Source organism: Zeus faber, assembly GCF_960531495.2.
Source record: "Zeus faber genome assembly, chromosome: 11".
Lineage (NCBI taxonomy): Eukaryota > Metazoa > Chordata > Actinopteri > Zeiformes > Zeidae > Zeus > Zeus faber.
In genome coordinates this window covers 31,344,016-31,356,515 of record NC_137205.1, presented here as the reverse complement: position 1 = coordinate 31,356,515, position 12,500 = coordinate 31,344,016, and the positions used below count along the sequence as shown (strand labels likewise).

Genomic DNA, 12,500 nt, shown 5'->3' with positions numbered 1-12,500 from the left:
GGTTTGGGTTAGAAGCTGCTCTAATGAGGGGTTAGGGTTTGGGTTTGGGTAATGAGGTGTTATAGTAATGAGGGGTTAGGGTAAGAAGGAAGCTGTACTAATGAGGGGTAGGGGTTTGGGTTAGAAGCTGCTCTAATGAGCTTTTAGAGTTTGGGTTAGGGTAATGATAAGGTGTTAGGTTGTTTTTTGTAAAGAACCTTACCCAGTAATGTGTAGAAATTGCACTCACCACCGCTAGGCTGGAGGGTCCTTCACTCTGTAAAGATTGGTGGAAGGAAGATTTACCAAAAAAAGGAAGGTTATTTTTTTTGCAAATGAGGGTCCCAGGGTTAGGGTACCCAGCTGGGTAATCCATTTGGCTTCAGCCCTTCTTTTTTCCCTGTTGGTCCATTGGGTGTTGTATTTTAGGATCAAGAACCGCATTTGGGTTAATTATTTTTCTACAAAATGGCTTGCTAATAGGTCCTTGGTTGTCCTCTTGTGTCTCACGTTGGAGGTGTGGTGGCTGATGCGTTGCCATAGAGGGTTTTTGGTTTCTCCCACATAGCTGATTGCTCAAGAGCTGCATTTGATCCAATAGACACAGTTTTTGGTGTTATGCGATGTTCCCCTTGTGGTGACGTAGGCTGCTCCTGTTTGTGTGCTGGTCATCGTTCGTTCTTGTTTGAAGCCAGGCCTTCTTCTTCTCCTTTCTGTTAGGAGAGGTTTACGCTTGGTGCTGAGGGAGCTTAGGGTTAGGGTGAGGGTTAGGGTTAGGGTTATGGTTAGGGTTAGGGTTAGGGTTAGGGTTAGTGTTAGGGTTAGGGTTAGTGTTATGGTTAGGGTTAGGGTTAGGGTTAGGGTTAGTGTTAGGGTTAGGGTTAGTGTTAGTGTTAGTGTTAGTGTTAGGGTTAGGGTTAGTGTTAGGGTTAGGGTTAGTGTTAGTGTTAGTGTTAGTGTTATGGTTAGGGTTAGGGTTAGTGTTTGGCTTAGGGTTAGTGTTAGGGTTAGGGTTAGTGTTAGGCTTAGGGTTAGGGTTAGTGTTAGGGTTAGGGTTAGGGTTAGGGTTAGGGTTAGGGTTAGTGTTAGGTTAGTGTTAGGGTTAGGGTTAGGGTTAGGGTTAGGGTTAGGGTTAGTGTTAGGTTAGTGTTAGGGTTAGGGTTAGGGTTAGGGTTAGGGTTAGTGTTAGGGTCATGTTGTTTGAGAAAAGAAGCCTATCCAGTACTGGGTAGAAATTGTGCTCTCCACTGCTAGGCTGGAGGGTCCTTGTTAATGTTAGGGGTTAGGGTTAGGGTCAGAAGGAAGCGGCTCCAATGAGGAGGTTATGGTTAGGGTTAGGGTTAGTGTAAGTGTTAGGGTTAGCGTTAGGGTTAGGGTTAGTGTTGGGCTTAGGGTTGGGGTTAGGTTGAGTGTAAGGGTTAGAGTTAGGGTTAGGCTTAGGCTTAGGATTAGGTTGAAGCCTACCCAGTATTGGGTAGAAATTGCACTCTCCACTGCTAGGCTGGAGGGTCCTTGTTAGTGTTAGGGTTAAGGGTTAGGGTCAGAAGGAAGCAGATCCAATGAGGAGGTGCTCAGTGATGGATGGTTCAGGGGTGAAGCTTCTTCATCCAGCTGTCAGGGTGGCGGTCCCTGTGACAGACTTCCTTGGGCGCCTCGCGCTCCCACAGATCATTTAACAGACCAGAAACACGTGTTTATTCCGTCGGCCCTGAGCGCGCACAGTGTGAGCCAGAGGCCACGAGTGGGGCCAGCGTCGGGCCCTGCTTCTTAGAACAACAAGGTCTGGAGCCTGGTCAGGTTCCTCAGGCAGCCTGTCATTTATCAAAGTGATGACGGCAGATTAGAGGGAATGTGAGTCAGTATGTGAGTAAACCTTTGTGTATAATTGTACCTTTCCAAACGGCAATAGCAAAATGTTTGTGTAATCTGTAATAGTTTTAACTAACTGTATATACAACCTGTACTTACTGACTCTAGCCTAACCGCCATCCGCCCACAGTGGTTTCACTACCCAGCCTCACACCGCTCGATGTTAATTTGTTCATGTGTACCTCCAGTATGTTGTTTTTATTTTCGTTTTCACATTTCTTCTCATCCCTTTCTTGACTTTTTTTTATTTTTTTTTTGTGCTGCTGTAACTCCTGAATTCCCCCACGGGGATTTATAAAGTGCATCAAAAGGCAAGTATGCATGTCATGAAGGGATACTCCAATTTTGGAGGAAAATCCTTTTTTTTTTGACGATCCCACCCAAATTCAGATGATAAGGTCTACCCCAATTTCCCCGTGCGTCCAGAACAGAGATCTAATAAAAATGATTTAATATTGCTCAGGGTTTGAGACGCTGAAAGGTGTATTCCCCCCATTTCCTACGTAGGCTAGGCTAGTCGATCCCAACCGCTGCCATGCATTGAGCTAAGCTAACGCTATCTCTGTCCTGGACACACAGGTATGACATTGGTATGAACCTTCTCGCCTGAATCTGGGCAAGATGGACAAAAAGCAAATTTCCCTGACGTACCTCTTGAAAATGAAGTCAGGCGTTAAGTTAAGGGAGCATCCGCTGTAAAAGGATATTTAGCAACAACCGAAGGGACTCAAATGAGAAGAAAGAACATAATCTGGCGACTTGTTGAGGAATCTGATATTTACAAGTGAACGCATGACTGTATTTCTATGCTACACATTTTTTATTTGGGCAGCACTAACGGGGATAACGTGTCGTTGATGGTGACTTCTTCTTGCGATGGAAGTGAAATGCATGGGCAGTGTGAGCTCCGCAGCTCACTGTGCTCCAGGGCGTTAAACAGCTGCAGAAACGCTCGGACACGCCTTCCCCCCCTAACACCACAGAACGACTTTTCCGGTTCTCCTCACATGGCGGGCGGACGGCGCGGGGGGCGTTTTTTTTTCTTCATGCGGTGTGACGCGGTAATTGAATTGAATTGAATTGAAAAGCCGTGAATCACAGGTGAAATGTATTGAAGTCACGCGGTGGTTGACTCCACAGGGAGGTCTCCGTCCCGCTCGTGTTGACTTCAACGTGACTCTGTTTGTAGAACGACGCAGAGCGACAGCAGTGACGTCTGGACGGCCCACGTCCGACCCACCGGGGTCAAAATCATTACTTCTCAGAGGTCATCACTCACCTATAGTATGTATTCACGCGACCTCTGACCCTGGTGGCTCTGCATCACAGACCTGACTCACAGAAAGGTTGAATGGAAGGGGTCAAACTGAGGTCAGTAAGTGCCCAAACACGACTTTTAGAAAACCCTCCATTGAGACCTGAACAAGGCTCAAACCAGAGGTGGACGATAGACCAGTATTGTTTATAATATTCAAAGCATATATATGTGTGTGTGTGTGTGTGTGTGTGTGTGTGTGTGTGTGTGTGTGTGTGTGTGTGTGTGTGTGTGTGCATATATATATATATATACAAGCATATATATATAAAGTCGATGCAGTGTTCAATGTAAAATTGTAACTTGTGCTGCTCCTAACGCTACTATTTGGACCCTGTCAATTGCTGCCTGCAGATATATTTATTATAATTGATTTATTTGTTTGTTTGTTTTTATTAATTTGTTTTTATTATTATTATTATTATTATTATTATTATTATTATTACATTTACATTTTACATTTTAGTCATTGATCAGACGCTTTTATCCAAAGCCACTTACAATTATTCAAACAGCGACGGACGCAGCCATCAGGAGCAATTAGGGGTTAAGTGTCTTGCTCAAGGACACTACAGCATGCTAGCAGGAGGAGCCTGGGATCCAACCAGCAACCTTTGGATCACTAGACGACCAGCTCTACCTCCTGAGCTACCATCCCCATTATTATTATTATGTGACTCTTATTGTGGTAATAAAGTCATTGATATCCTGCAGACCTGGCTGAAAATGAGCTTAATGTTCAGCCGTGATCCTTGACCATTTCAGATGTGAACAGGAGGAAGTGAATACGCTCAATCAAGTTAATCTTCATTTAGAATTCAAATGAATGAACAATAAAGAAGTGCGACCAGGCGACCAATCAGAGCTCATCGCTGCTGATTTATGCACACACACACACACACACACACACACACACACACACACACACACACACACACACACAGGCCCAGATGTACTGAAAGTGAGATGACACCATCCCATCTGCTCAGGACAGGAACATGTAAACCCACAGACAGATTCACTGTTTTCCTTTTTAGCACTAATGTTAATGTTGCTTTTATTTGATTATGGGATTTTTTATTTATTTTTTGAAAATTTTTTCTTTTTAATAATTTAACCATTTTGTCCAAACCGAGCGCTGGTCGTACGCTAACTTCTAAAACCACACCTGACTGAAGTGATCAGAACGCACGTTAAGAATGATATCAATTGTTGATTTTAGCTGGAGAGAGAGAGAGAGAGTGTGTGTGTGTGTGTGTGTGTGTTGCTGTGTGTGTGTGTGTGTGTGTGTGTGTGTGTGTGTGTGTGTGTGTGTGTGTGTGTGTGTGTGTGTGTGTGTGTGTGTGTGTGTGTATTATTGGTGCTTGTGTCACCTGTCAGCAGCTCGTTAGAGAGCAGCCACACACACACACACACACACACACACACACACACACACAGCAACACACACACACACACACACACACACACACACACACACACACACACACACACACACACACCATGCCCCACTGCACTCCACTTGCTTGCCTGGCGGAATCACTGGCGTGCGCTCGACATCCCATAATGAGCGCCAAGAGATTCCAGCTTGATGGGGCTCAACGCCACATCAAGCTGCAACCAAATCCAAACGAAAGAGACTTTTAAAAAGAACTTTTTAGTAAACAAACACACACACACACACACACACACAGCAACACACACACACACACACAGCAACACACACACACACACACGCACACACAGCAACACACACACACACACACACACACACAGGCAGGCAGAAAGGCAGACAGACAGACAGACAGACAGGCAGGCAGACAGACAGGCAGGCAGGCAGGCAGGCAGACAGACAGACAGGCAGACAGACAGGCAGGCAGGCAGACAGGCAGGCAGACAGGCAGGCAGGCAGACAGACAGACAGACAGGCAGACAGACAGACAGGCAGGCAGGCAGACAGACAGACAGACAGGCAGGCAGACAGACAGACAGACAGACAGGCAGACAGGCAGGCAGGCAGGCAGACAGACAGGCAGGCAGACAGACAGACAGACAGACAGGCAGGCAGGCAGACAGGCAGACAGACAGACAGGCAGGCAGACAGACAGACAGACAGACAGACAGGCAGGCAGGCAGACAGACAGTGTAGATCATGTCACAGCAGCAGTTTAGTTTCAGTCTGAACATTTCAAACACGTTTCTCATTCTTCAGTGAATAAAAATCAAAGAGGAATGAAAACATCAGCCCTGTCTGTCTGCCTGTCTGTCTGTCTGTCTGTCTGTCTGTCTGTCTTCCTGTCTGTTTATCCATCTGTCTGTCTGTCTGTTTATCCATCTGTCTGTCTGTCTGTTTATCCATCTGTCTGCCTGTCTGTTTATCCATCTGTCTGTCTGTCTGTTTATCCATCTGTCTGTCTGTCTGTTTATCCATCTGTCTGTCTGTCTGTTTATCCATCTGTATCTCTGTCTGTCTGTCAGTCTATCTGTCTATCTATCTATCTGTCTGTCTGTCAGTCTGTCTGTCTATCTATCTATCTATCTGTCAGTCTGTCTGAATGGTGAACACCACCCGCTCTGGTTTCAGGTTCTAGCTCCTTTCCAACATTCTCTCTATGACTGAAAATAAAGGAACCTTAAAATCAAGTCTCTCTGTCTCTCTCTCTCCCTGTCTCTCTCTCTCTGTCTCTCCCTGTCTCTCTGTCTCTCTCTGTCTCTCCCTGTCTCTCTCTCTCTGTCTCTCTCTCCCTGTCTCTCTCTCTCTCCCTGTCTCTCTCTGTCTCTCTCTCTCTGTCTCTCTACCTGTCTCTCTCTGTCTCTCTCTCTCTCTGTCTCTCTCTGGCTCTCTCTCCCTGTCTCTCTCTCTCTCCCTGTCTCTCTCTGTCTCTCTCTCTCTCTGTCTCTCTCTCCCTGTCTCTCTCTGTCTCTCTCTCTCTCTCTGTCGTTCTCTCTCCTCCTTTTTCAATGAATGTGGAATAAAGAGTCTGATGACATCACACACGACAAGACTCTTCAGACTGAAGATAAGACTCCTCCACCTCCACCTCCACCACCTCCCTGCTTCCCTCCACCACCACCACCACCTCCCATCCTATCCCCGCTTCCCTCCACCAGCTCCAACTCCACCTCCATGCTCGTCTCTACCGCCTTAAGCACCGTGCCGCCAGCCCCACCTCCACCACCCTCCTGCTCACCTCCGCTAGCACCACCTCCCATCACCTCCCAGCTTCCCTCCTCCACCACCACATCCCTGCTTCCCTCCACCAGCTCCATCTCCACCTCCATGCCCGTCTCCACTGCCTTAACCTCCAAGCATGCAGCTCCACCACCATGGCATCCCTGCTTCCCTCCCCCACCACCACCTCCCATCACATCCCTGCTTCCCTCCACCACCATCACATCCCTGCTTCCCTCCACCAGCTCCATCTCCACCTCCGTGCTCGTCTCCACGACCTCCACCACCACCTTAACCTCTGTGCCTCCAGCTGCACCACCATGACCCCCCTGCTTCCCTCAAACCACCATCATCTCCCTGCATCCCTCCAACACCATCACCTCCCGGCTTTCCGCCGCCACCACCAGCTCCATCTCCAACTCCATGTTCATCTCCCCCACCTCCACCCCCACCTTAACCTCCATACTTCCAGCTGCACCACCATCAACTTCCTACCTACCTGCTCTACCTTACTGCCTTCCTCCACCGCCACCTCCATGCCTCCCTCCACAACCTCCTCCCTGCCTCCTTCCACCACCTCCACCTCTGTTTCTCTCTCCTCCTCTACCTCCCTGCCTCCCTCCACCACCTTCAACTCCACCTCCCTGCCTCTGCTTCCTCCTCACAGCTTCCCTCCATCACCTCCACCTCCCTGCCACCCTCCAACTCAACCTCCCTCCACCTCCCTGCCTCCCACCACCTCCTACCTACACCACCTCCATTCCTTTGCATCCCCCCACCACCTCCCTGCCTACCTGCTCCACCTTGCTGCCTCCCTCCACCACCACCTCCATGCCTCCCTCCACAACCTCCTCCCTGCCTCCTTCCACCACCTCCACCTCCGTTTCTCTCTCCTCCTCTACCTCCCTGCCTCCCTCCACCACCTTCAACTCCACCTCCCTGCCTGGGCTTCCTCCCCACTGCTTCCCTCCATCACCTCTACTTCCTGCCTCCCTCAACCATCCTGTCTCCACCTCCCTACCTCCACCACCTGCACCTCCAGCTCCCTCCACCTCCACCTCACTGCCTCCTTGTGCCTCCACCTTCCTTCCTCCAAAATCTCCTCCTCTACCTCCCACCACCCCCTCCATCTCCCTGTCCTCCGCCACCACCTCCACCTGCACTACCACCACCACCTCCTGCCTCCTTCCAACCCCACCTCCTCTACCTCCCTGCCTCCCTCCCTCCACCTCCACCTCCCAACCTCCACCTCCCTCCTGTCGCCAGCAGCCTCCCCCTCAGTTTGCCGACAGCTGACACCAGTTACAGTCAGAGCCCCGGTGCAGCATCAATAATGGATGGTGCAGCTCCGTCACCTGGTGCAGGCCTGTGGATCCGGGCGGTGTGGACACACGGTTCTTGCAGAGCCACGTCACCCAGATAAGAGACGTGGTGTTTCAAAGCAAAGCGCACGGGCGGAGCAGCGTGCATGCAGCAACACTGACACACCAACAACACACAACACGCAATACACATATTTACACTTTGGGTTGTTGGGCAGAGGTTTAATGTTGTTTATTTATCATTTTATCTTTGTTTATTATATATTGAAAACTACTTTTATAAATATTTGTTGTCTATTTGCTCTGATGTGAGCGTCTGTCATACTGCACTTTGCAGATCTGGGGATGAATAAAATATCTATGTATTTTTGTATCTGTCTGTCTGTCTGTCTATCTATCGTTCTATCCATCTATCTATGCATCTGTCTATATATCTGTCTGTCTGTCTGTCTGTCTGTCTGTCAACATTATGCATATTATTATATGATGTAATTCCTTAGTTATCGCTCTACATCATAAGTTCTCAAACTGCGGTTCACCGCCCCCTGGAGGTCCTTGCAGGAATTGCAGCAAAATAATAACCTTTGTAAAAAATAATATATATTTGATTTATTGATGTATTTGCTTTTTTTCCACGTGGTATTTATTCTTTTTGCTTAAAAAGTACTTTTCTTCTTTTCGGTCCACGTGTACTCATATATTCTCCTGCTTGGTGTAATGAAGTCAGAACACCTGAGCGGCGGTTTCCTCCTGGTGGACACCTGCACCTGCTGCACAGCGCCACCCGCTGGTCAGGGTGGAGTACTGCGCCTCTGAATCATACAGCGTGGGAGTGATGACGCAGCTCGACGCGCGTCGGTGTTTTTCGACCTGGTTTTGTTTTTGTTTTTTTCCGGGGAACCAACTTTTCAGGAAGGAGCCGCCGGCGTCACCCCGCCGCCCCGGCCTCGTGCTGCAAGTGCAGCATGTGAATAAAATATCATATCGTGATTATTTCGACAGACGTTGTCAGAGCCGCCCAACGCGTGCGTCCTGTTGCAGGTGGATGCTGCAGCCCCTCCATGTTAAAGGTGTTTTGTCCCCTCCCTCCGTCAGGTGAACGGGGTGAACATCGAGGGCATGCGCCACGCCGAGGTGGTGGCCTTCATCAAGAGCGGCGGCGACGAGACGCGGCTGCTGGTGGTGGACCCCGACACCGACCAGCACTTCAAGAGGATGGGCGTGGTCCCCTCCGCCGGCCACCTCCGAGGTGAGGCCGCACCGCCCGCAGGGCGCCTCCGTCGGACGGCCGCACCCTCAAATATGACCGTTGTCCGTTTGGCACGAGTGGAGGCAGGCTGGGGTGCAAACTGGGGTCCGTGGCCCCCTGGGGGTCCTTGCAGGGGGTCTACAGCAAAATTGTTATTTATGGTTTTATCATTGTTGTTATTGTTATTGATGAAGCGTAAGGTGGGGTCGGAAATGTGATGGTGAAGCCTGCACTCGGTAGTACTGACGCAGTACTGATGCAACTTAATACCAAATTATATCAATAAGATAAAGTATAGAAAAGGAATCATTGGAACACATGGTTAGTTGTTATTTATGTTATTTAAAATGGGTTTTGTTATTGTCTGTTAAAGGACGTTTCTCCTGCTGGGAATGTGGACTGATAGTCCAGTAGTACTACTGTCCTACAGTACTACTACAGTCCTACTACAGTCCTACAACAGTACTACTTCAGTCCTACTATAGTACTACTACAGTCCTACGACAGTACTACTAGAGTACTACTTCAGTCCTACTACAGTCCTACTGCAGTAGTACTACAGTACTACTACATCTATGTTGTCCACAGTGAACCCTCAGGCCACACGTTGGCAGGTTACAAATCCTTCTCTACGTCGACTGAGTCACTGAACCAGAACGAAGAACGACAGGAGCTCGAATGAATGAGCTGAAGAAACGGTGTCAGAGTGATGTCACCGTGTGTTGTGTAATACAGTCCTCATGTGTAGTACTACATGTGTAGTATCCTCAGGGATACTACACATGTACAACTGACCCAAAAAACACCATGTCAGGCTTCTTTTGGCAAAATTTCTGTTATTCCATCCTTTTCCCTGTCATAATAATAATAATAATAATAATAATAATAATAACTTTATTTATGATGATGACAAGCTGCTGAGAATAAATCTAAATCTAATCGAAATAAATCTACTACAAGCAAATGGAAGCAGCAACAAAAGCATCAGATCCAGAATAAAACAGCAGTTTGCACTTCCTGCTGGAAGCACGTTTGAAAAGAATGCTTTTCAAGAAGAGATTCAGAAGGACATGGGGCTCCAGGAGGTCCAGGAGGTCCAGGAGGTCCAGGAGGTCCGGGAGGTTCAGTAGTTCTAGGAGGTCCGGGAGGTCCAGGAGCTCAAGGGGGTCCAGAAGCTCCAAGAGGTCCAGAAGCTCCAAGAGGTCCAGGAGCTCCGCTTCTGGGCCCCGACCTTAGAACCATTAAAAGGGACCCAGAGGATGAGCTCCTGGACCCCCTGGAGCTCCTGGACCTCTTGGACCCCCTGGAGCTCCTGGACCCCCTGGAGCTCCTGGAGCTCCTGGACCTCTTGGACCCCCTGGAGCTCCTGGAGCTCTTGGACCTCCTGGAGCTCCTGGACCTCCTGGAGCTCCCGGACCTTCTGGAGCTCCTGGACCTCCTGGAGCTCTTGGAGCTCCTGGACCTCCTGGACCTCCTGGACCTCCTGGAGCTCTTGGAGCTCCTGGACCTCCTGGACCTTGTTTCCTCCCTGTCCTTATCTCTCCGGTGTTTCCCTCAGACTACGACGGTCCGTCCATCTCCAACGGGTCGCCGAGTCCCCATGTCAACGGCAGCTCCACCACGCACTCGCTCCGCTCCACGCGCTCCGACCTGAGCAGCCAGGGCAACAGCACGCAGGTGAGGGGCGTGGCACTGCAATCTAGGACTGGGCGCGGGAAGTACCACCACGCAGCACTGATGTATAATCATGACGTCTGCTTATGAACTGAAGACCTGATTCCATCAATCCAAGCGATGTTCATCACATTAAATGGAGGAGGTGTCGGTTCGTCATGAAGCTGCAGCTTCAATGCATTCCAATGGGGCAAAGGATGAAGATCAAATCTGCTTTTAGGAAACAGGAAACTCACAACGTAGTCCCACGTGTCTGAGCGTGTTTTTTAACATTTGTTTGTAACACTTCCTGTTTCCAGTCTCTGACTTCCGGTTTCTAGTGTCTTCCTGTTTCTAGTCTCTTACTTCCTGTTTCTAGTCTCTTACTTCCTGTTTCTAGTGTCTTCCTGTTTCTAGTCTCTTTCTTCCTGTTTCTAATCTCTTACATCCTGTTTCTCGTGTCTTACTTCCTGTTTCTAGTGTCTTACTTCTTGTTTCTAGTCTCTTACGTCCTGTTTCTAGTGTCTTACTTCCTGTTTCTAGTCTCCTACTTCCTGTATCTAGTCTCTTACTTCCTTCCTTTCTTATTGAGTTCTTATTGGGTTCACGCATTCACAAATCTCTGTGAATGCGGAAAACCACAGACTGTTGAACACATCATTGATGAATGCCCAATCTTCAAATCACCACATGGAGTCAGCGAACGAACGAACGAACGAACGAACGAACGAACGAACGAACGGACGAACGAACGGACGAACGAACGATTGGGTTCTTAGTGGGTTCTTAGTGGGTTCTTAGTGGGTTCTTATTGGGCTCTTATTGGGCTCTTAGTGGGTTCTTATTGGGTTCTTATTGGGTTCTTATTGGGTTCTTAGTGGGTTCTTAGTGGGTTCTTAGTGGGTTCTTATTGGGCTCTTAGTGGGTTCTTATTGGGTTCTTAGTGGGTTCTTATTGGGTTCTTAGTGGGTTCTTATTGGGTTCTTAGTGGGTTCTTAGTGGGTTCTTAGTGGGTTCTTATTGGGTTCTTATTGGGCTCTTAGTGGGTTCTTAGTGGGTTCTTAGTGGGTTCTTAGTGGGTTCTTAGTGGGTTCTTATTGGGTTCTTAGTGGGTTCTTAGTGGGTTCTTAGTGGGTTCTTATTGGGTTCTTATTGGGTTCTTAGTGGGTTCTTAGTGGGTTCTTAGTGGGTTCTTAGTGGGTTCTTAGTGGGTTCTTAGTGGGTTCTTATTGGGTTCTTAGTGGGTTCTTATTGGGTTCTTAGTGGGTTCTTAGTGGGTTCTTAGTGGGTTCTTAGTGGGTTCTTATTGGGTTCTTAGTGGGTTCTTATTGGGTTCTTAGTGGGTTCTTAGTGGGTTCTTATTGGGTTCTTAGTGGGTTCTTAGTGGGTTCTTAGTGGGTTCTTAGTGGGTTCTTAGTGGGTTCTTAGTGGGTTCTTATTGGGTTCTTAGTGGGTTCTTAGTGGGTTCTTAGTGGGTTCTTAGTGGGTTCTTATTGGGTTCTTAGTGGGTTCTTAGTGGGTTCTTATTGGGTTCTTAGTGGGTTCTTAGTGGGTTCTTAGTGGGTTCTTAGTGGGTTCTTAGTGGGTTCTTATTGGGTTCTTATTGGGTTCTTAGTGGGTTCTTATTGGGTTCTTAGTGGGTTCTTAGTGGGTTCTTAGTGGGTTCTTAGTGGGTTCTTATTGGGTTCTTATTGGGTTCTTAGTGGGTTCTTATTGGGTTCTTAGTGGGTTCTTAGTGGGTTCTTAGTGGGTTCTAATTGGGTTCTTAGTGGGTTCTTAGTGGGTTCTTAGTGGGTTCTTAGTGGGTTCTTATTGGGTTCTTATTGGGTTCTTATTGGGTTCTTAGTGGGTTCTTATTGGGTTCTTAGTGGGTTCTTAGTGGGTTCTTATTGGGTTCTTAGTGGGTTCTTAGTGGGTTCTTATTGGGTTCTTATTGGGTTC

At 48.2% G+C, this 12,500-nt stretch overlaps 1 protein-coding gene across 2 annotated transcripts in view; it reads left to right on the top strand.

Moving 5' to 3' along the window:
* The window catches only part of LOC307237158 (Na(+)/H(+) exchange regulatory cofactor NHE-RF2), a 46,668-nt gene that overhangs the window by 30,697 nt on the left and 3,471 nt on the right, over positions 1-12,500 (top strand). The window contains exons 4-5 of one of the 2 annotated variants that reach the window (XM_080009811.1): positions 8,753-8,906; positions 10,465-10,583. In XM_080009811.1, the coding sequence (XP_079865937.1) occupies positions 8,753-8,906; positions 10,465-10,583 (273 nt within the window). The remainder of the gene's footprint in view (positions 1-8,752; positions 8,907-10,464; positions 10,584-12,500) is intronic. The other variant, XM_080009812.1, reaches the window with a different exon arrangement.